Source organism: Gobius niger (genome assembly GCF_951799975.1).
Source record: "Gobius niger genome assembly, chromosome: 5".
Lineage (NCBI taxonomy): Eukaryota > Metazoa > Chordata > Actinopteri > Gobiiformes > Gobiidae > Gobius > Gobius niger.
In genome coordinates this window covers 19,593,717-19,617,746 of record NC_136856.1, presented here as the reverse complement: position 1 = coordinate 19,617,746, position 24,030 = coordinate 19,593,717, and the positions used below count along the sequence as shown (strand labels likewise).

Sequence of the window (24,030 nt, the reverse complement as noted above, 5' to 3'; positions counted from 1 at the left end):
TCAAATGTTTTCCAGGGCTCAAATTTACTTAAGTTTTTTATAAAGTGAAATCCCACCCCACTGAGTGACCTTTATTCATATTGTACACTAAATATACCTCTAATTGTAATGGTATATTACAGTTTCTAGATTTTTATTTTTATGAAGAAATTTTGTAAATAATGAACGGCAATCGACTGTAAAAGTGAGCAAGTTGAGTTATTGAGGAAGTGGTGGAAGACATTCTGAGTTTTTAGATTAAGATAAAAGCATAAAATCACCCACTTTCATATGTACTTAAAGTAAAAAAGTAAAAGTATTTCACAGATTTGAAAAAACTATCAGTTCCTGATCAGATCTAATGTACGGCAGCTTTTAGATTCACTTACTGTGAACCTACACTGACGTCATTGCAAAAATAAATGTTCACTAAGTAAATGTTTATCTTATACTTTAATCCAGTTTACACGTGTTTGAATCGAGAAAAAACAAAAAGCAGATTCCATCTCAAAAAAGAAAAGAATAAATACCTTAATAAAAGTACCTAAAAGATGTATTAGAATATATGCTTTTACTTTTTTCCTTGATTTTCCACCTCAGTTGACAAATATTAATCTTTAGAAATATATGAATTCTTTTGCCAAAGTCTTTTCTTCTATGCAGTACTGACTCTTGGTCTCTGCTCTCTGAACACTGCTTTTGTTTATCAGTCTCAGTTCATGTGTCCTATGTTTGATTTCTATACTGCTCTCCGCTGTATACAGGTCAGTGTCCCAGAGGTGCACGTTCTGTTTGATTTTAACTGTGATCCGCTGTGCCATAAAGCAGATCGACACTGACTATTCATTGGACAAATCCTTTATGTCTGAGTGATTGTGTCTGACCTAAACTTCATGATTTGTGCCATTTCTCTGCACCTCTGATCCAACACACACTTAATTTCCTCTTTGGAACATTTCTGAAATGTTTGTGTAGAGCTGAGCCATGACACTATATATAATTTTTAAGTTACCATTGGTTGAATTCGGTAAATGTTACTGATATGATAAAATCTTTTGAAGTTATGGTGTTTTCTCTACTGATAAATTGGCAGTGTCCACATAGCCTTATAGTATATGACTTCTAAGAAGAACCTGACCTCTGCTCACCTCTTCTTCCTCTCATTACTTATTCTTCAGTACACATCGTGTGAAATGTTCTAGAGGCCAGTGATGTTACTCATTTGAAACTAGGTCAAGCTGCTTGAAGAAATTTATTTTTTTGTTCCAATTATTTGAGTCCATATAAAAAAAAGGCACATTTTCTATTAAACAATATTAAAGATGTCATATCAAAGCGTGTGTGTATCACTGTCTGGCTGCTCCAAGCTAGTGTTTTGAGTGCATTTCAATTCAGCATTATTCATCAGATTAACCCAAAAAGTCTTGTCTAACAGCTTAGATAAAGAAAGCAGTGGATCAAGGACAGCTCTCCAGGCGTGTGCTGTTTTCCCATTACCGCAGGAGCGAGTTCATCCAGGAATCGAGTCCTGGTATGACTCATCTTTAATCTGTCCGGGAGCACACAGTCCACAGTCATGCAGAGTAGACCAGGGGTTCCCAAACTTTTCAGGCCGCGACCCCCAAAATCACTCAACAAACAACTGTTAGGACTCGCTTCTATTCAATGTTATTAGCATTTGTAGTAATTTATGGTGTAAAACATTTAAAATCTGTTTTAATGATATAATATTTTACCTAATTTCACTAAAATATGCTGTTTTGAATCAAAAATACATCAAATCGAGTCAAAAATGTGAAAATATAGTCTCAAAAACCTCTTGCGACCCCCACTCCAGTGTTCCTCCCCCAGACTGTAGATTATGTGCAGATCACGCTCCAATAGATTAGCTATGCACTGTGGCCTATAGCTCTGTGTGCGCACACAGGCGATCATTGTACACTTCACAGACAACTTCAGGGCTAATGCGGGATAATGAGTTCATTCTGATTACAGTAAATCAGATGAGAGAAATGTTCTGGCCATGTTTAATTCCATTTCAGCAATGACGGTAATACATTTGTTCATGCATTTATCTCAAAAATATAAATACTTTGTTGATGGTTGGAGGCTTGCCACATGACTGGCCAAGTACAGTTCTCCTGAAACAAAAAAGGAATCCAAACTTTATTGAATAAATTTCAATAACAATTTCATTGTGAGATCAATAAAGTCGTATCTTGTCTTGCAAATGAGGTGTTACATATCAATTGTAGGCTATTTATTGATACAGGAGTCACTGACTTTTCTACACTGAATATCCTTGGGTATATGACAAGCCATTAGGTTGCATTAAAGTACACAACTCACATAAAGTGAACTTATCATTACTAATAAATGTGATGTTTTAGTAACTTTTTTATATTGATGATTGTTCTTGGCTCTTCTGGCCAAAGATAAAGAGCAGTTCATAAGGTCCCTGATGTATCCACTGAAGAGGCCACGAGGAAAAGGATGGTAACTACCCAGTGTCTGGCCAGTATAGGCTTTGAATCTGTTGTACTCGTCTATAGGCTACCAATAATAGGCTTGTGAGCGGCACTGAGATGGTGTACAGAGTTGTTGTAATTACCTAGCGTGACAGGCAGGGGTCTCTGTTACCGTCTTTACACAGAGATATTTGGAGCAGGTGATGTTTTATTTGAGATATTTTTTAATATGCAACATGTAAAAAAATATAACCAGTGAATCCAACTTCCAGTCATTAGTCGCCTTTGTTATTATGAATATAAAATACAGTGCGTTCCAAAACAAACTTGACTTGTATTCTAATTCTGGGTTTTCCTTAAACATTTTTTAGCAGTCTATTTGCAGTATAAATATATTCTCTTTGTGCCAAAGAGGTTACACTTTGATTTTCACTTCATACCATACAGAGTTACATGCTCTTAATATTAAGGCATTGACTAATACAAAAATGCCAGCTTTGAGTCTACTGAGAACGTTAGGGCTATTTGCTGAGCCAAAGCATGTCCTGTCCCTCACGCTGTCTTCCCAATAACACAGCTGACTGGAAAGTTCCTCTGATAATGGGACATAGATAACGTCTCAACAACAAACTTCTGTTTTCATGGCTTGGGACCACACTTGACTCTCAGGAACATCACTGTTAATGTGTGAACAATAACACACAAACAATGCTGCATATTTCAACATGTCAAAGAATAATAATGGAGCGACTTACTCACTGCTTCTGCAGGAGGTGGATAAGCCAAAATAACAGGACAGAGCATTGTGGAGTGAAATGGAAACATAAGAGCTTTTTCAGTCTAAATTGTAAGCTTGTTTTGCACATTTGAGTGGAAAAATGCCCATCCAAGGAGAAACTATCAACTTTGTAGCATCAGAGAACTCACAACACAATCCAGCGTTAAAACTTACACAAATTAAAACAATAATTTCCAAAGTAGCGCAAGCAGTGGAATCAGAAAGTTGATTCAGCTACTTCTGTGGAAGCTGCTGTGTGTCACAACCCAGAACTTCCAGCCTCAGAGCGATGTCATTGATCCAGCCGAGCGGGTGAATGCGGAGGTAGCGACCAAACAGAGGGTAACCAAAAACAGTCAGAGCCTCCTCATCTGGGTCAGTGTTGCCAGCGAAGATCTGTGTAAGGGAGTATAATGTAAGTCAGATGTTTGTTTTTCACTGGAGTGAACACAGGGCAAAAGTATGTTACATTGTCTATTTAAAGCCACTGTCTGACTCAAAGGGTTCAAATAATAGTTTCATAGAGGTATTCCTAAACAGGGCACGTAACTTTTTTTTTTTTATTGATCCGTAAAGGGTGAAAAATACAAAAGCGTTGAAAACCACTGATCAGAAATAAAACAGAATAAAACATTAGCTAAAGAAGCACCAAGTAACTTGTTCACCTAAATAAATCCTTTTCGTAGTCCCTCTGGGGGTAATACAAGTGTTAATGGGCTGATTGGGGGGTCTTTCATCTCCCCCGGTGTCTCTGGCCAGAAAACCACACTTGCAGCTTTCCCTGCTCTGATCCGGAGACCCAATACACACAAATAGAATCAAGAAGAAGACGCTAATAGGCTAACGGGCAAAGCTGACTGCGGGCTAGTGCAACAGTATTTACAGCCAAGTTGGAGTGAAAAAAATATCTCCAATGTGTAATTTGATGTACAATATCCCTCTCTCCCTCTCTCACAGACAAATAATGAGCAAAAATACGCAGTATGCTACGACACCTGCAGTAGCACTTATGACCTCTAGGAGCACGAGTTACTTGCTTTAAGGATATAAACCAGTTTTTGGTACAGTATATGATACCTTTTAACAGAATGCCGCCCTTATTCTTAAAGGTAGACACTAGTACATGTAAAAGAGGTTAGTAATTTGAACCTATATTAAATGAATAGTGGTTTGAAAATGAGAAAAAAAGAGGGTGTGATTATACCTTTTCCCTGTGTGAGTCCTCCTCCAACACACTGTTCCAGGATTGTCCGTCCTGGCTGACAGTGACTGAGAACTCGGTGACCATCATCTGTGTGAATAGTGAGTGTGCTCCTTGAGTCACAACCCCAGCAATGCGTCTAACTTTGCCCAAATCCACCTGAAGCCACTCATGCGGGTTGTTGTTCTGCAATAAAAATAATAAAAAATGACTGCTGGAGAGTTTTCTTGGTAAAAAAAAGGTTGGACATTATTTCATAGTTTATCTCAATTTGTCATTAAACATTTGAAAGCATTAGATGTGAGTCATGGTAGTTACATTTGTCATGTGTAATATATGAGTAAGATTTGGGCTGACAGAATGGAAACTTCACAGTCAGCGGAATGTATCTTATTTTAACAGTGTAACAAGTGGCTGTCAGAGGGACACGTCACACCTCCGGAGCGAGTGAGGCTAAGTGTGAAAGATAAACGTAAGTGTATTGACAGCCAGGTCACAACCTTTTCTTTTTAGATGAGATTAGGGATGTTTTAATGCTTTACCATGGGCCTCCAGGCGTTAGCACTGCCCTCTTGATGGAGGCGGGCGAGGAAGGGGCTCCAGCTCCGAAGCAGCGATGAATGAACTGAAGAGGCAACAAAGTTGCCATCAGGGATCAGCCTGGCCTGCAGCCCCAGAGGCAGAGAGCAGCCTGGAGTATGTGAAGACAGAGGGCACTGGTTACATGTAAAAGCATTTAAAATGTAAAATCTCTTTTATCAGGCTTACTGTTGACATCGCAACCCAGAAGCTCCATTCTTAAAGCTGGCTTTTTCACAAAATTCACTGGATTAATTCTAATGTAACGAGCCACAAACGGTGGAGAGAAAGTATTTTCCTTGACCTTAGCACTGTCCATGTTGCCAAAGAACATCTACATTTAATGGACACAAAGAGCATTAGTGCATTGTTATAGTTACAGACTTCTCTAATTATCGTGTCGGAGACTTACACAGGTTTGCCTTGTGCTGTTTCCTCTGTAGTGAGTCCAGGTCTCCTGGTCCAGGCTGTAGGACACTGTGAAGTGTGTGATGTAGTACTCCCTCAGCTTTGCTCTCACTCCCTGTGTCTTCACACCATGAAGGAGCATAGGCCTCAGCAAATCAACCTGAAAAGAGAAAATGAATACAACCATGTTGCATCATTTTAAAACAAATATTTTAACAACCTCACCTGAATCCATGACATCTTGCCCTGGCCCATCCAGGCATTGATGAATCCTGACTGATCTAGTCGGGCCAGTCGAGGCTCCCAGCTCTCTACACACAGATACTGTATATCAGCAATGTTTACATGATACTGTTTACAGAAATGGTTCAGCATTTTCAACGGTTACCTAAATGATTTAAAGCTGTGATTTGTGAATCCTCTATTCTTCCAGATTTCATTCCCAATGGCAATTTGCATTCTGCAGGATAAGTATGAGATGTTCATACACCGCATACAATATTTAAACATTAACATTGTTTTAAGAATTGAAGATCTTCATGAGGTCACCACTGCAGTTTAAGGCAACTTGTGTTTTTTGTTGTTGTTACAAAACAACTCTAACTCTGGAGCAACTTATGCAATTCTGAAGTGGAAACAATATCATCTCTTATGTAATTTTCAACACTTCCAGTATGTGTAGACAATTTACACAGATGTAGTAATGTTCTTACTTGGGTTGTAGACCAGTACTTTGGCTCTCATTCCAGCCAACTGATAGTCTCCAACAGTGCATTCCACCAACCACGTGCCCACTGTAGGAGGCCTCATCTCCAGTGTACCAAAAACACCTCATGATCATGGATAGCAAAGACATGTTGGAAGATGTATTATTCAATATTGTCACTACAGTATCAGCAACAAGGATTTTATTGACCTAAGTATTAACAACACATTGATCCTTTTCTACAAAGTCTAACAAACCAATTGTTAAAACTACTTCCTCTTCTTACAACTCATGACACAAACATACAGCCATCAGTGAAATTACCAGGAAAAAGCTGGTAGACCCCCATGCGATGGTCCTCCTCAGTGTGAATGATGAAGGGCAGACCATGGAAGTGCACAGCGTGGTACTCCCCATCACTGCCGACATTGAGCAGGTGCCACCTGACCAGCTGGTGCTGTGCCACCAACAGACCAGGCAGTGTCTCTGCCACAAACCCGTTGATAGCTAAAAGAAAGACAATAACTATAACAAACACAAAAAGAAAAACCTAAATTAGTGAAAGGCCTGTCATTATGGTCTTTCACCTGCAAATCTGTTGCTGGTGTGGTACCAGGGGTCTGCACGGTTGACTTGGCATGGGGGTACACAGTATTCCTGAAGGTTCTCCTCCAGATACCAGCTCTTAGTTTCATCAAATGTGTGGAAAAGCAAAGCAAACTCCTGAACGTCCTGCTGTTTGTTCTGTCTGGTCTGCAGGGTCCCAGGTTTGCATATAACAAGAGGACCAACTAAACCCGAATGAAGGTCCCTGTCCTGAAGGAAGAATTAAACACTGTTAATACAGCAATACATTGTATTTTTTAACTGGTCTCTGGACAAACCTTGTCCAAGGTAGAGTAGTATGCTCCTGTCTTGCAGCTCAGCTCTTTGTCAGTGGGGCCTTGTTTCTTGGTGATTCTCCAGTTGTAGGTCTTGGCCTCCCCTGGGGCCACTGGATCTCCTGGGACTCCAGGGGGGGCGTGGGAGGCATACGTCGGGGCTGAGCCCGCTCCTTGGCTCCGGTCATACACTCCTTGAAGGTGAAACGAGTAGGGCCTAGATGCCTTGTTCTTAAAGACAACCTGCCATATAGCATAGAAGGCATTGGACAAGAACTAAGAACTATACACTTAGTAATTTAACTCATTAACAAGACAAGTTATGAATAATTATCTCTTTTCCAATAAGTGCATGTAAAATAGCTTCTTCTTCTACAAGTCCCAAAGAAAACTCAAAATATTCAAACATGCAATGAAAGAGGGTATGAAGCTAGCTCAGCAAACACAGGGCAAAAGATTTATTTCCGAGAAAGGAGACACAAAACAAATGAGAAGAAATCTCACAGTCAGCAGCTCATTGATCTCAGCTCTGATGAATGGTCCCATGATGCCCAAGTGTTCCCCCAACTCTCCTTTTGGAACGGGATGCTGGAAGTCTTTATCTCTGTAGGCTCGAAATACAACCTTCTTATACTCCAAAAGGAACTTCCGCATGCCACGCCTAATCTCTCTAACGAAGAAAAGAACATACACAATTGAATAACATTAAGCCATTAAAAGTAATAATTATGACATAATAATAATGACACGAGTCCTACTTGTGTTTAATAAACTGCTGAGGTTTCCTGATGCCATAGTCCCATGTGACTTCTTCAGCTGCAATGTAATAGTGCCGATATCTCATCTCACCAGATCTCATGTCCAAGTAGTCAGAGGAAAATATGTCTGTGCCATTCTCCTGCAAATGAAAATAAATGTCTTGTGTTGTTTTGATTTTGTAGAGAATACAGATTGAGTGTGTGCTGCTGTACCTCTTGGCTGTAGTCATCATAATCCACAGACAGAGAAATGTTGGTTACATTGTCATTGTCTGTATTATTTTTGTACTCCACATCTCCAAATCGTTGTTTCTCTCTTTTTTGCAGAACGAAGTTTGAAAGAACAAAGTCGTCTTTCATTTCTTTTAAAATATTTTCTTCTTCGGATTCAGTCTCCACAGACGTTGTTGGGTCCAGTAAAATCTCATTTTTCTCCTCTGTCTCATAACTGGTTGTGTAAATCTCGCGAAATATTTGGTTAGAAGAGACATTTAGTCTTTCTAAATTCTGAGCACCAAACCCGCTGTTTCCAGTTTCTTCTTCCTCCGATATGACGTCTTCATCTGTCCAATTTCCAGGTGTTTCTCTTTTCAATCTGCCACTTTGATGCTCAGGGTCTAATTTAATTCCAGTGTCTTTTAAAATATCCAGGGGGATTTCCTCTTCCTGCACATTTTTTGTTTTCACGCTAGCTAATTGTGCCAATGTCACATTCTTGAGTTGGCACCTCGTGGCTTTACTGGTGCTGTTAGAGTCCAACGTTGTGTTTTTGAGTCCCTTTTTGCACACCCGGACGGTGATAGTGCTATTCAGTGGTCTTGAGCCTCTGGGTCCAAAGTCTATGTAATCTAAATAATCAAAGACATCCTCCTCTTCTTCGTCATCTACAAGAGGGAGTTTTCCGCTGCCACATTGACGAACGGAGTACAGTATGCTCATTCCCTTGCTTTTAAGGTTGCTGTCAAAGGCACTGATCTCCCATTCACCTGAACAAAACAGCAAGTAAAGTAAATAACCAGTATTATACAGCTTGGCACATTCTAACATGTACAAATGAAGATTTTTCCAATGTACAATACTGGAGTTACTGTTCTCATTAAAGCATTTGGAGGCTACAGTGAGTTACATATATTTACCACCAGACACCTGGAAGCTTATGGAGTTACACAGAGTAATTCAATGTTGACAGATTTGACATTGTGCTGTACCATTTATTTCCGTCTCCATGGAAACCGTAGTTGCCGTCATTGGGAAGAGCGTGAGGACCGACTGGTAGATTCCTTGGTGTTCGAACATATTGCCCGTGAAGTAGACTGAGAGGAAGTTGCTTTGGGTGCCCACATTTGCTACATGCCAAAAGGTTACATCAGTCTGGCACATGACAAACTGCCGTCCACTGAACATGATGCCATTCACACCTGTACGCAAGAAACAAAAACGGTTATTTTCGATTTTAACAGAAGTCACGATAACATAATTACTAATATCTATGGTGTAAATTAGTGTAGGATTGTAGAAATGTTTCTCAGTTTGATCATTTTGTGAAGCCCCGTGAGGCAACTTCTGTTGTAATATTGGGTTTTACAAAGATACATTGAAGTGAAGGGCACTTACTATGAATGACGTTGGAGTCGTAGAATTCACTATCTGTGTTATTAAGCATAGTTAGTTGCTTGGACTTTTTCATGTTGTCATCAAAATACCAACTTCTGTTTTCATCAAAAACGGCAAAGATCAAACTCAATTCCCTGTCTGGACTCAGCTATGAAGACAAAAACAGAACGTCAGTGTAAATTGGCATCTAATGTTCCATCAAGGGGATGTTACTGGTTGCACTTTCCTTTACAGCACAGTATTAAGACGGGGTAATGAGTAGGAGCCACATGGGATAATTTGGCAGCATTGTTTCCAAGTTGGCATGAAGAAAATACTAACAGTCTTTGTATTGGTTGGAGTTAGGGCTGGTCATATTACCATTTAATGAGTCCTGTTACAGGTGGAGGAGCCCTATTGGTGGGTTACTTGCATATAGCCCACATGGTGTTCTTTTGGCATTTAATTGAGATCTTGTGTCTCAAAACGCAGACTATAGCGTAACATTTTGCGCTGAGTAGAAGCGCACTTTGTGATCTTGCCACTCCAGATTTAGCGCATTTAAGTGGGAAGTACGTGGGGTTGGAGACACACTTTTTCCTCCAACCAGATGATGGGTGAACATGTGCATTTGTTTTGTTTCGCGCCCGATCCGCGCCACAGCGGACGTCTGTAGCGCTTTCTCTCTCGAGACATGAACATTGTTTAGCTCGGGACGGGTAAATTAAGTTTTTAGTTTGACCTGTGAGAGCCTAAGGCTTAAAGGGGCTAGATGCAAGTTTGCCATTTTATACTCACTATTGCCACTTCAGGCCATATATGTAACTGCACCTTCTATATTAAGCTCGTGCATGACGGCAATTCGGACCCGAATTAACACCTTTTTGAGTGACAGTGCAGGATTTTAGAGGCAGTTGTGGTGAACAGGTCTGACCTCATTCTACACATTAGGACATGGCTGGAACATGTAGGGGGAGGAAAATATGTAATTTTAACATTTTTAAACTCCCTATAGTCCCTTTAAGGAAGAACATAAGGCAGCGCGATATAAACGAAGAAATGAATGTCAGCGGTGCTCCTATTAAAGCAGTCACCTCCTCTTGTGACGCCCTCTCCCAAGCAGCGAAGGCGCATAGGGCATAGCTCCGACCACTTGGACAATCTAAATTCACCAGATGCCTGCGCCCCCCCGTGCACCAGGCACAAGATCTGGCCCTTTAACTTCACCAAAGAGTGTCTTTTAATGATTTTCCCTGCCCCAGATCCAGAAAGGTCCTCTTTTGCTCTTTTTGTTAGTAATTTGTCCTGTCTCCATGTAATTGCCATAATAAGATTTTTGTACCATGTGATTTCCATCCAATTACTTTGCTATTACTGTGTTGTTCTAATGGTTTACTTACTAAACGTCCATGCCTATCGATGGCTTCATATTTGCAGATAAGAAGAGTGCCCACAAGTCCCGAGTCCAGGTCTCTCTCTGGTGAAACCATGCTCTGATAGAGTTGAGTGAGACACTGAGGATCTCCATCTAAAGGCCCGTCCTCTGCTGTGAGCTTCCACATGTATCCAAACGTGCTGTTAGGGGCCACTTCCATTGTACGCAAGTTCTTCTCTGCGTCTGGGTTAATACAAGTTGAAAGAAATTGCTTTGGACAATGCAGCAGATGAATGGCAAAGACCAAGTGAAAAGAATACCATTTGTAGATTTCTTCAGAGGATAAATTTTGGTAAGACCATTAGGATAGATGTTGAAAGGAAGAGTGGCCAAGTTCTTGAATGTGATCTGAAAACATCGATAAAAATGATAAAGGTAGTTTTCAGCAAGACAATTTAATTTTAATTAAATTTAATTGAAAGACTTTGCTGTTTACTTACATAAAACTGATCATTGACTTTTCCCTTCAGAAGAGGCCCCAGCAGTGTGTTGGGAGGACTAACTCTTGTGGTGAAGGATTCATCAGAATACTCCACATATACAACTTTTTTATACTGGTATTCTAGATGGTGAGGGGCCCCAGGCAAATACGGAGACTGCAGCTCGCTGGTGCAATGTGGACATATTTATTTATTTAATTTATTTATATATATATATTTATATATTTATATATATATTATGACAAACTGAGTTGATTTCAACATTTCCAGTGCTTTAGTTCATGTCTTACCTGTCTGTGTGCTTTAGATGAGGTGCATAATTCCACGTGATCTCTTCAGCCGCAATAAAGTGGTGCCAGGTTTTGGGCGCCTGTCCCCCAGCAGCCCGAGCCTGCACTTTTGGCTTCTTGGGTTCAAAGTTTATAACATCAAAAATGGAGTTGCCGTATTCATAGTTATAGTCATCATCGCTGTCGTCGGCATTGTTCTTGGCATTACGACGCTCGGGTAGTACAACCTCAGGGCATTTCTCTACCGTGAAAACTGCGTTCATCCCGGCTGAGAAGAATTAGAGGTTGGAAATAATTAACAAAAACAATTGTATTTAGAGGTTCTTTAGAGTAGTGGTTCACAACTGGTGGGTCGCGGAATCATTCTCAGTGGGTTGCAAGCCTTTCCCAGAAAACATTTCTTTTAATATTTATGAACAGAAAAATAATCACCCCTCACTCAACAATATTTTTTGAGAAAAAGACAATATTTTAGGTTATATTTCACAAGTCTAAGTTGTTTCTGGGTCATGACTGGTCATCCCAGGGTGATTGTGGGTCCCAATATTATACCACTTGAGAACCACTGCTTTAGAGCGTCCAAAAGTAAATATGACTTGAGATAAACAATAAAAAAGAGAGGAATTAAAAACATGCACTTGTATTTTAAACTTTAAAACTATTACACACAATTTATCCAAGTTTCCCTTGAGAATCCTACAATCCTACATTATACAGCCATAGTGCGCTCAATGTGTAAATTGTTACTCGATTTGTCTTACCATGACGATGAGCCACTATGTTACAGGTGATAAGGAAGTGACCCACAGAAGTAGGTTTCATTTCTGCAGTAATGAAAGTCATTGAGGTGACCTCTACAGTCACTTTACGATGGGTCAGCACCTACAAACCAATGCAATACTTTAGTCATGTGTTTTTCCATCTTATTTCAAGATACTGACAGAAAATACCTGAAGAGTGTGGTCCTGAAACTGAATGGAGTGGATGTCTGGAGCTGTGCCCACACCAATTAGATGCCAAAACACATGAGTGCGACTGTGACACAACGTCAAGCCTGCACACAAATAACACAACAGGAAATTAGGCAAGTTTACAGCACAGAAATAGCTCAACCCTGTGTTGCATGAGGGCGGGAGAAGGTTACCAGGTAATGTGGAGTTGATAAATCCATTTATAGTGTGATATTCCTTCCGATTGTTGCTTTTTCTGAATTTCTCTCTGCTTCTTCTCTCCCCAACTTCCCCATACCAGCTCCGCGACTCGTCAAAAACAGCAAACATCAAAACAAAGGCTGGATTTCTCCTCGATCCATCCTCCATCAAGGCACCTACAAACCACATCAGTGTAGCTTTTGAGAATAAACTGTAAGGCAACTTATTTTCCAGACTTTAGACTGCGATATTAAGTGACTGACTTGGTTTGCAGATGAGCAGTGCCCCAATGAGCCCAGAGTTCATATCCCGCACCGTATCCACTTGGGACGAGTAGGAGTAGGTGAGGCACTCTGGGTCACTGTGAGTGGGGCCATCTTTAATATTGATGTCCCACACATACTCATAATATCCACCTGGAGAAACAGCATCATCCTCTTTCTCCTGGCCTGCTGTTGAGTCATCATAGCCCGCCCCTGGAAACACCAAAGTCCTTATAAAAGGCAGTTTATGATCATGAAATACTGCGTTATTGTTAGATTACATTACACATTACAAATCAGTTTTAAGTTTTACTTGTTATGGTTGCCAAGGCTCACTCGGCTTAGTGAAACTCTGAGGACTAAAGATAATGGTGACGGACGGTTGGTGGTAGGAAATGATAAAACACCGGCTTCTCTGTGGGGCAAAATATCTAAAATCCAACAGCAACTGATGTAACAGGGCAGGTCCAGATAATTAAAAATGACTAAACGCAGTGAGTCAATAGAGCTTATAAGGCAGCAATGACATTAAGCCTGTGATCATTAGAATAAGCAGATTGTTAGTACCTTCAGATTGTTTCCAGTACGTGACTCCCACTGGGCTGATACTGTAGGGCTGTGAGGCTAAGTTTTTAAAGTGCACCAACACCCTGTCTCCAGCCTCTGCCACAATCACAGGTCCTTGAATACCTGTAGATAAACGCACAAATGAGACACTATAAATGGAAACATGATGCCAAAATCAAGAAATCAAGCTGTTAAAAAAAGGCGCTCACCGGCCCAGGCTGGTCTCGGCTTTGGGACAGTATACGATGAATCTGTGTATTCCCTGTACACAGCCTTGACGTATTTTTGGAGAGCATCTTTGAACATGTTTCTAATTCAATCAATTATTATTATTATTATTAATATTAGCAATCAAATCAACGTCAGACAAACAAATAAAGACGAATAAAGAGGGTCAATATGAAAAGTGTCAAGAATTCCCTGTTATACAAACTCACTTTTGGTCGGACCCCGAGTCAGCGCTGTCCGAGTAGGTATAGTCCCATCCAATTTCAACAGCTGCGATGTAATATGGTTTAATGGCGGCGTTAATAGGAGTGTGTCTAATAAAAGAGAGTGCTACAAGAAAAAGAAAAGCCGTCTCCATAACTTCTGCTGTTTCCCTTTATCTTAATTCAAAGAAGTGGCAACACTGAGGCTGCTGAAGAGAGGAGCAGTTTTTAAAGGAGGAGGAGGGACGTTCGCCACTGGATGCACGTGGGGCACTTTGTACATCTACCTCATGCATTGGCTACGGCTGTGGTTACTTCTACTACCACTACTAATGCTACTACTATTACTACTACTACTACTACTACTACTACTACTACTACTACTAGAAAACATATTATTATTGTTATAGTTGTTATCATCATCATTATTGTCTTTGTTTATCACATACAATGTTAAAAATGAATAATGAATTGAAAAAATCTTACATAGAAAGTCTTTCAATGGTTGTCGATTTCATTATTTTTTACTTTTACTGAACTGCTAAACGGGACACTATTATAGATCCATGAGCAAGCTACGCTCGCGCTCGGCTCAACCAACCGTCATAACTGGACTAAATCCTAAAAGGCCCATTGACTCCCCCTCGTGGACACAATATGATTCACTGACTGGCACACACTTTGTTGTTGTTGTAGTATTATGTTTAATGTATAAAAATATAAATACAACAAAAACGACAAGCATTACAACAGTTATAAAAACTGATCCACTGAGAAAAGTAAATGCTCGGGGTAGAAAAAAAAACTTGGATTATTTGTGAGGGTTATTACTTTACAGCAGCTCAACAATACACTTAAAACCATCTTAAGCAAGCAAGCGATAGAATAGTCATAAAAATAAACAAAAATAATTAGAAGGAACATTTAGTTTAATCTAATTACTCTGTCACACAATATAAGCTTTACTTCGTTTCTTCTATTTCATATTTCATAGCTTGAGTGCATTAACTTCTATGATCTGCTGCAGGATGTTGTCCACGTCAGATGTGTCCAAGCTGATGCCAGACAGGTCTAGCTGAGGCAGGAGGGCCGTGAGCAGCACCACCACGTTGTTTCGGATGCCACTAAGTTTGTCCTGCACGTTCCTGGTCAAATCACACATCACAGATACTGTTTAGTGCGCCAACAGTACAGAGGTTTGAGTAATGCAGTGGGTCAAGCTTTCAGACTTTTAATCATGATTATTTTTGCCAACAAAAAATAAACAATGTTTTAACATATACAGTGGGGAAAAAAAGTATTTGGTCAGTTTCACATAGACATTCTATTGGATTTTGGCCAAATACTTTTTTTCCCCACTGTATACAATGTTTTAACAATATACTACCATATTCTGACTCTATAACAGCAGAGGGGAGGGAATCTTATTTGTATAGTGCTATTTCACATGACTTAAGTCACCCAAAGTGCTTCACACAAGAGAAGGGGATTTTCATTCACTCCATAGCCACAGTGTATGTAGCCACAATTTCCTCTGGGGTTGACAGACAGAACATCTGGGCTAACGGACCCTCCAACCACACACTCACACCGGCTTCCTAGTATTCCCCCTGCAATACCCCATCCAGGTGACATATTTCATTCATTGCTTACCAATTACCAAGCAACTGGTAACTGGTAAATTTCCCACCTCCTACTTGGAAAAATGCCTTGGAACCCGCTCGATCTAGTAATTCTAACTTGTAAACTCGGAAACCTCAAGACTGCTACTCATCTCGTATACGAAATATGAGATGAAGTAATGGCGGCCTCCAGTGGGGGAGCGCAGCTAATGTTAAAACTGTAGCAAAACCACTGCATCAGTGAAGTGATCGTTACTTTTGGTCACAGATTTCGTTATGTTGAATGATTTTAATTATATTTGATTCGGAGAAACGTTCATAAAACGTTAGCATCGTATAAGCTAACAGTTATAGCATTAGCCGTTTTGTTACATATGACTTTATTCACCTGGAACGCTCTGAGCAAGATACCAATTACTGTTGCCTAGAACACACCATTATAAAAGAGAAAGGTAAAACCACTACATATACAGATTTGTTTAATCGATGCTTTGTTTTTCATGCTGTTATGCAAAGGACTGCTCTCAAAGTGAATTTCGTTGTGATTGATTTTGCAATGACAAAAAAGACCTATCCATAAGAAAAAGGGAAGATTTCAATAGCAATAAATAATATTCAAAAATTATTTGCGACTTTTAGCATCTTGTCATTTCAGTTTAGTCCTATATCAATAGACTGAAGAAGACTTTTTGAACCCGCTGTTTCTGAAGTCTTGATTGAAATATACCTGGCATTATGCTCTTCATTTCCCGAGCTCCTGCTGCTGTCCGTCCTCTCCTTTCTGGGCTTATTTTGGTCCGGCTCTTTGAATCCACACATTCCTCTAGAGTTCTGGATCATTGCTTCAGGAAGTTTGGGAACTGGAGTCTTGCTGCTGGATGAAGCTGACCTCTGATTAATCGAAATAGAGAGGTTATCCGTATTGTTTTTAACTACAAACTTGCTGGATAATCTCTATCAAACAAAACACTGTCTTAGTCTGTAATTTATTAATAATGCTTAGCTGCACTCACCTCATTTAATTCTGCTTGACAACCAATCTCCCTGGTTGCAACAGTCCTCTTCTCTTCTTTGCTGCTTTCAGTGTTAGTGGCAGCCGTTGTTGTAGATTTGTTCTTTGTCCCCAGACCAAGAAGCTGCCGTAATTTATGGCTCTCTCTTTCCAGTTCTTCCAGTTTTTTCAGTCGTGCTTCTCTGCTGTCCTCTTGTGTTACGATTGGATGACTGACATCATGGTTTTCTTCCTGACTCATACAGGTGTCTGCGGTTTGCACTGGCGCACCTGAATGATCGTCTTCTTCAATGGATGAAACTTCTCCTTCCAAAAGACGCCTCCTCTTCTCCGCATATACAAAAAGTTTCTCCAATTTCCTCTTAATGCTGCAGTAGAGAGGAGATTAAACATTTAGTCCAGAGTTATTTCTTAAAATGGGCAAGTACATTTGGACAGTCAAAAAGAACATTGACTACCAAACTGCAGTTGTGCTCCTGGGCAAAACACACCTTGTCCTCCATGTTTATGTACACTTAAGTATGAATGAGTGTCTGAACGGTTGAATAGTTCCTCGATACTATGAGTAGTAATAACTAATATTAAGAGAAAAGGATAGTAGTATAAGATAACACACAGCACCTTACAGCATCCGTGGCCTCATCATTTTCTTGAGCGGCTTCTTCCATCTCCTTGGGCATTTCTTTAATTTCCTCATCCTGTTGAATGCTTGGCTCTGGTGCCTTTTGTGCCTGTTTGATTGCAGTGTCTTTGATGACTGAGTCTCTGTCCTTTGCACTTGTGGTAGCTTCCCTTGTTCCCAAGTCTGTGTTCACTTCTGGTTCGTTTGTGAGTTCTTTTGGGCTGGGTTGATCTGGTGATCTGATTGGGAGTTCTGCTGGTTCTGTCAATTCTGATCTGGATACAACAGTTTCTGGGAAACTGCGCAGAAGGCTGTCTTTTTTGTGTGATGATTCTTCTAACTAAAAACAAAACAAAACATCAAATATAATTTAATAACATAGGAAACAACTTTGTCTGACTAAAAACAAAGCATGTATTAATCACTTAAGTACCTTTGGTGTTTTTTCTCTTTGTTTGGCTCTGGAAGCCTCTCTATTGGGGGGGGAAAAAAACACAGCTAAATATCTTTATGGATAGTTCTTTTTCTATTCACTATTCCCTTAAAGGGCCTATACAGAGTATAAAAATGTTCACCACAACTGCCTCTAAAATCCTGCACTGTGACTTGGTTGTTACTTTGAGTCCGAAGTGCAGTCATGCACGAGCTTAAAGGGATATTTCAGGATCCTTGACATAGGGCCTCATTTCCTAGTTACCCAGAGTGTTGTTGATTAATGGAGATATTTTTTTTTGTAATTCAAGCAGTTCTTATATTTGAAGAGTTTCGGGGGGTAGGCTATTGAAAGGCTAGCGCATTTCTACGATATCAGCTAGTCTGCATTAAAAACAGTCTGAACCGCTCCACAGTGCACCTGAGGCAAATCACTTATAACGCCAGACTAACGATATTAATGTCTGCGTTGATAGAATAATTTGAACCATTTTGCATTCAAAAAAACTTATATTTGAGCAGTTTCAGCTTCATGGTTGTATAAGCTACACAGCGGCGGAGTGATCTGCTAGAAAATAGTCGCTCAAAATGCGATCATTCATGTGATGCAAAGTCTGTTATTCCAAAAATGATTCTTTCGACACAGACATTTATATGGTTAGTCTGGTGTTATAAGTGATTTGCCTCAGGTGCACTGAGGAGTGGGTCAGACTGTTTTTTATGCTGTTTTTTTATGGATAACTAGGAAATGAGGCTGTCAAAAATCCAGAAATATCCCTTTAATATAGAAGGTGCAGTTACACCTATGACCTGAGCTGGCAGTAGTGAGTATTAAATGGAAAACTTGCATCTAGCCCCTTTAAAGCAGCATTAAGTAACTCATGCCCCTAGAGGCCATAAGCGCAACTGCAGGTGTCGTAGCCTCATAGTTGTTGTTTTTTTACGCTGACAGCAGTACGTAGTACTGCTTTAAAGGTGCATTGTGGAACTTTTTTTTTTTTTTTTTTCAAAAAGCAAATCAAATCAAAACCAAAAAACAAAGATATTGATACCTTGATATCTGGTCAGCAATGAAAACTCTTACAATAACTGCAGCGTCATAGAGGCCACTGTGATGGAAAATAAAGGTGCCATGCTAACCGACCATATAGGTCACTACAAGGTCAAATGCGTATTCATAAAAGCAGTTTTATTCCCATATAGAAAGTTCCATAATGCACCTTTAAGAGAATAGTAAAACCTGATAATACATAGGTTGTACAATACATAGGTTGATTAAATTATACCTAAATATAATATCGACTTGTCTGTAGAATTCAGGTTTACCAGAATTTGATTATGAAACGTTATAGAGGTAGACCTAAGATTCAGGATTTGAATAGTTACTTTTTTAAATAATTTTGATCTTTTTATTATCTAGTATGTTTGTTCTCTGTATCTATTTAGTTTTGTTGGTGGAGCTTGTGCCTGCTATAATAGTGAGAGATCCGGAACCTGTGGTAAACCGCAAAATGACATGAGAGCTGACATCAGGCCCAAGGAAGATATAAAGATTCAGTAAACCCAGGCGCTCAGAGTAACGTCTCACTTTCAAAAGATGCTTAATAACATTGAGCAAAATCTCCTGTGCTTTACCGTTTCTGGTTCTTCAGGTAACTGGCAGTCAAATCCTCGTTGTCATATGTTTCCTCCGGACTTGAGCAGCTTCTAAACAGAAAACATATTGAAGAACATTTTCTGTTGACCAAAATAAGAAGTTAAAAGTGACTAAACGCCCACCTGTATCGTCGGTTTGGGTTTTGACTGCAGCTCCAACTGTCAGGACTGACTTGGTAATGACCAGCTGGGACACTCCTCCATTTTAGGCACTCCTCACATTGTAACCATATGGGGCCACTGTGGGCGCAAGACAAGAACTACTGACATGGCTCATCCACTAACGTGCAATTATCATTTCCATCATTTCCAATTTGTTTGGAATTAAACATACGCTTTAAAAGGAATACAAGTTATTGCCATTACTCACTTTTCTAATTTGTCGTTTGTTACCGCCTCAAACTCTTTCTGTCTGGCTTTTCTTTCCATGACTTCTTTCCAGTAATCATTGAGCTTTATTCCCAAAGCACCAAGAGTAACCCTTAAAGACACATAATGAAAAAGAATGGGATACCTACTACTGCAATGAGAAAGTATATTTGTCAGGTTGAAGTTGTCGTACCTGTATTCTTTAGTATATTCGAAGTCTTGCTTGTTGTGAGCGGGTTTAAGAAAGTCACACTCGATGATCCCAATGACACCGACTCCAGCTCTTGGTCCAGAAGCCTGTGGGAAATATGGCAGATGAATGCATGCATAATAATGGTTAAGGTTCATTGTCCCAGAATTAACACTAAAATAACCATATGTTTTTGCTTCAGTGTAACTTCAGTCTAATGAAAGAGCTTACTGATTTTGCAATGTGGCTTGCAATGTCGCCTAATCTTTCAGTAAATCTATTTAGCAATGTTGTGCAGCCCCGGTATAGTTAACACAATACTTTCAAACCTTCAGCTGGCATCCCACTTTTTCATAAGCCTTGATGAGTCGGTTCTTGTGATACATCATGATGCCATAATATTCCTTGTTTTTTTCATTGATGCCAAACATCACCTTCACTTTGTCTTTCTGATAATCTTGAGTTAAGGTTCCCAGCTCGTGATTTCATTCATGTTCAGCCCCGCGCAAACACACAGTAAAAGGATACACTGAAGTGTGGTTTGTACACATCATACTCGATATGCGTCAGCTGCTGTGAGACCAACTTTGAGGGAATTTTCTTCCCTCTAAGGATCACATGTATCCTTGGCCTCAGGTACAAGATACTAAGATAGGCCTGCAACAGAAAATCACAAATATCTTAAGATTTAGTTAGATTAACAAAAAAATCATTAAACAGTTATTCTAAAATAATCTATTGAGTCGCAATTCTTAATAGTGTGGTATCACCCATCGCTGCTTCAATATTTGTTTGGCACATGGTTGTAGCATTAGCCAGAGCATTGGAGTGAGTCTACCATTTACCAGTCTGAGCGCCTCTTACTATTCAGTAAAAACTCCCTTGGTTTTGTTTAGGTTTTTTTTTTATATTGTCCATGTTTTTGTCTCTGTATGAATAGTATAAAGTCTATCATTTTTACCTTAAGACTGTAATGCATGTCTGGGATGATCAGCTCTGCTCTCAGCCCACTGTTTTTCAGATTTTGCTTTAACTCCTGTATTTGAATCTCAGGCAGGCGGAAGTCGGCAGGGTCAGTCTCAAAGTCAATTTCAGGGTTGCCATCTTTGGCCCTTCGAATTAAACGCAAAGATATGTAGACATTTAGACGTACAATCATCAGAAATAGTAGTGAAAGAAGAAACTGTATTTGCATATATGTGAGGCTCCAGCCATAAAGATGTAGTGTTCATATCCAATCCACCAAATTTTTAGCCTCTTTTTGCAACTTTCACTTCAATGATGATGAAGCATTATGAGCCGCTGGTCTTACCGGCGTAAGTTCCAGATGAGTATCTTTGTGCCTTTCTTTGATGAGATGGAGTCAAAGTGTGCTTGTATTTGCTCTTGGGAGGAAATGATGGAGTGCTGCAGGATAGCAGCCAAACTGGCCTCAGAGTCAGCAGTCTCAACCAGAGAATGTGAGGCTAGTTAAGGATAATTAATTACCCCGTGCATGTCATGCATAAACACAAAGTGAAATACATTTTGACATTAAAGGAGAGCTTACATAATTACGAAAAGGATATTGGTTTGTTGGTTAAAAGGCACAATGGGCACAATGACGCTCTGGGCCTTGATGTTTTCCAAGTAGGTCTGAGAGAGCATTCCCACAGACTGGCAGCCTCCGTTCTTAGTAAAGATAAGTGCATCTCGACCCAAACGCATGGACCCTGACTTGAATCCATTCCCATACACACCAATGGCCTGCACTCCAGTCCTTCCTATTCCTTTGTCTGTGAAACCAAAGCTAAATGAAGAGTGACATTAATCTAAATTTAAATAATAAAACATTTGCAGGCAAATCATAGAGATGGACTATGAGAAAAACATGAGACTAATGGGCAATAATTGTACTGCAGAAAGTTATATAAATATGTATAATATTTTAGAAGGCAACCTATGCATGTCTATAACCAGCCAAAAACACTTTTATACTGGTAGGTTGTACCTGAGCATTTTATGCAGCTTGTTGGGAGTCATGCCACTGCCATTGTCAGTAAAAGTCATGCAGAGTTGACCAGCCTCTTCATGAATGTTTATCCAGATCTGTTTTGCAAACACACCAGGATCTGCAGCATTGTCTGTGAAAAAGGGAAATCCTTTAGATTGCTTTTTTCCATCTTCCTAAATGAATGTTTGATCTTTTTTTGTTTGTTTGTTTTTTAGAAAATACGTTACCTTGTTTTGCATAAAAGCTCAGACTTAGACTACAGTGACACCTTGAGGAACTAAACAGCCTAAAGCTTTACGCGTACAATAGTATACGGAATGCACGTTCCAACGTATTCCAAACACCTGCCATATGTTTTACTCTCACTTACAGATGAAGCCATTGCACCTTTAAAATAATTAGAACTTCGGCGGCAAATTTACGAAATAAAAATATCCTGGACACCATCTTTTGTTTCCGCATATTGAAAGAGGAAGTGCTCTAGGTGCGTATCACGAAAACAGCAACCGTGCAATGAATGTGGTGCACAATCTTTCATCATGTAGTACGTACCAATTAATTCTGCGATAGCACTAAAGGGCCAGGTATGACTTGTCGAATTGCTGTTCAGAAAGGCAGGACACATCTGTCAAATCAAACGCACATGTAAGAGCAGGACAGGTACATTCTTAATTGATATACAAGTATGGGACACTTACCGAACTGAGTCGAATTCCATGCTCCGTGAACTGCGCCATGGTCCCGTCTCACTGCTCCAGTCGTGTGCGCACCGCGCGCAGTCAACTCGCCAGACAAAGATCAGTGGGCGTATGGACAGTTTATAGGAAGTTTACAACGAGCGCGTTACAAGACATGTCATTTGAGAAGACTCGACAAGCGCTCTTTCTGTTGTTTCCGTGAGTCTACCACTTTCACGGTTACTCGATAGCCAGAAGTTTTTGCTTCTACACAGATAAAGTGCAAACATGATTATTTACATTGCACAAACAATAAATCTGACTTTCTGTTTCATTGAACGCATGCGCCAATCGTACTCTTTGTTTGTCAGCTGATCTTTCAATACGTGTCAGGCACCTGTTTGCCTGACTGCTGTCAATGACATCACCAGGAGGCGTTGAGTGTGAACTGCTATGGTGAAAGGGTGCTTGGGCTTTTGGGATTTGTGTAGCCTACCCTATGACCTTCTCGTGCACATGCAGGCACAGAAAAGCTTCAGAAATTGGAGGCAATGCTTAAAATAAAATAAAAAATAATAATAATAATTAAAAAACTTTAAAAAAACTATATAAACTATAAGCTTACTTCATTGTTACATTATTACTATTTATAGTTAATAGTTAGATGAATGACCTGATGTTCCTGTACAATATGCCACTTGGTTATTGGTTATGGTAAGCTCTTCCTATAACTTAAAAACTCTTCCTCATCCTCTGCAGGTGGTCCATTTTCCTCCAAGCTCAGGTCCCCTGGGAGATTGAGGTTTTCTGGACTGAAATTCTGAGATGTCTGATGTCTTTCCAGGGATCAGCTGTAGCCACTCCTCCAGTGTGTGTGTGTGCGTGTGCGTGTGCATGTGCGTGTGCGTGTGTGAAAAAAACCCTCCGCGGTCGGTCTCTTTTTTTCCCTCCAAGCTCGGGTCCTCTACCAGAGGCCTGGGAGCTTAAGGGTTCTGCGCAGTATCTTTGCTGTTCCTAGAACTGCACTTTTCTGGACCGAGATGTCTGATGTATTTCCTGGGATCTGCTGGAGCCACTCCTCCGGTTTGGGGGTCACTGCCCAGAGTGCCCCAATGACCATTGGCACCACTGATGCCTTCACCCTCCAGGTTTTCTCCAGCTCTTCTCTGAGCCCCTTGTATTTCTCTTCCTTTTTTCCTGATGTTGAAGTCGCTTGGTATTGCTATGTCGACCACAACGGCTTTCCTCTGCTCTTTGTCCACCACCACAATGTCCGGTTGGTTCGCCATTACCATTCTGTCCGTCTGTATTTGGAAGTCCCACAGGATCTTGGCTCGGTCATTCTCGACCACCTTTGGAGGTGTTTCCCACTTTGACCTTGGGGTTTCCAGCCCATACTCTGCACATGTAAGCTCCATGTAAGCTTTCCCTGCCAGCATCTTACACCCTGCAGTTATGTGCTGGATTGTCTCATTGGCCTCTTTGCACAGTCTACACCTGGGGTCTTGTCTGGTGTGGTAGATCTGGGC

At 40.2% G+C, this 24,030-nt stretch overlaps 2 protein-coding genes across 3 annotated transcripts; both read right to left on the bottom strand.

Moving 5' to 3' along the window:
* Positions 1-2,501: 2,501 nt before the first annotated feature.
* Positions 2,502-14,114, bottom strand: f8 (coagulation factor VIII, procoagulant component). Its single transcript, XM_079556659.1, has 27 exons — positions 13,935-14,114; positions 13,707-13,807; positions 13,498-13,620; positions 12,931-13,143; positions 12,661-12,843; positions 12,467-12,570; positions 12,278-12,398; positions 11,517-11,784; positions 11,227-11,392; positions 11,047-11,134; positions 10,752-10,969; positions 9,373-9,520; positions 8,967-9,176; positions 7,972-8,744; positions 7,759-7,898; positions 7,505-7,670; positions 7,004-7,243; positions 6,707-6,935; positions 6,444-6,626; positions 6,127-6,243; positions 5,802-5,873; positions 5,639-5,724; positions 5,418-5,573; positions 5,195-5,339; positions 4,969-5,117; positions 4,430-4,612; positions 2,502-3,621 (listed from the first exon to the last, which is right to left on the bottom strand). The coding sequence occupies exons 1-27, from the start codon at positions 14,081-14,083 to the stop codon at positions 3,460-3,462; spliced, it is 4,893 nt and encodes a 1,630-aa protein (XP_079412785.1). The 5' UTR covers positions 14,084-14,114; the 3' UTR covers positions 2,502-3,459.
* A 797-nt stretch (positions 14,115-14,911) lies between these two features.
* On the bottom strand, positions 14,912-22,800 carry LOC306963368 (MORC family CW-type zinc finger protein 3). 2 transcript variants are annotated; one of them, XM_079556915.1, is made up of 17 exons: positions 22,523-22,800; positions 22,377-22,449; positions 21,822-21,954; positions 21,400-21,620; positions 21,144-21,291; positions 20,793-20,943; positions 20,360-20,488; positions 20,161-20,280; positions 19,835-19,938; positions 19,643-19,753; positions 19,396-19,512; positions 19,252-19,323; positions 17,618-17,657; positions 17,184-17,524; positions 16,564-16,930; positions 16,278-16,441; positions 14,912-15,073 (listed from the first exon to the last, which is right to left on the bottom strand). In XM_079556915.1, the coding sequence occupies exons 1-17, from the start codon at positions 22,559-22,561 to the stop codon at positions 14,917-14,919; spliced, it is 2,487 nt and encodes an 828-aa protein (XP_079413041.1). In that variant the 5' UTR covers positions 22,562-22,800; the 3' UTR covers positions 14,912-14,916. The 2 variants fall into 2 exon arrangements, with proteins under 2 accessions (XP_079413041.1, XP_079413042.1); XM_079556916.1 differs by lacking the exons at positions 22,377-22,449; positions 22,523-22,800 and having other exon boundaries at positions 21,400-21,606; positions 21,822-21,938.
* Between the last annotated feature and the right edge of the window lie 1,230 nt (positions 22,801-24,030).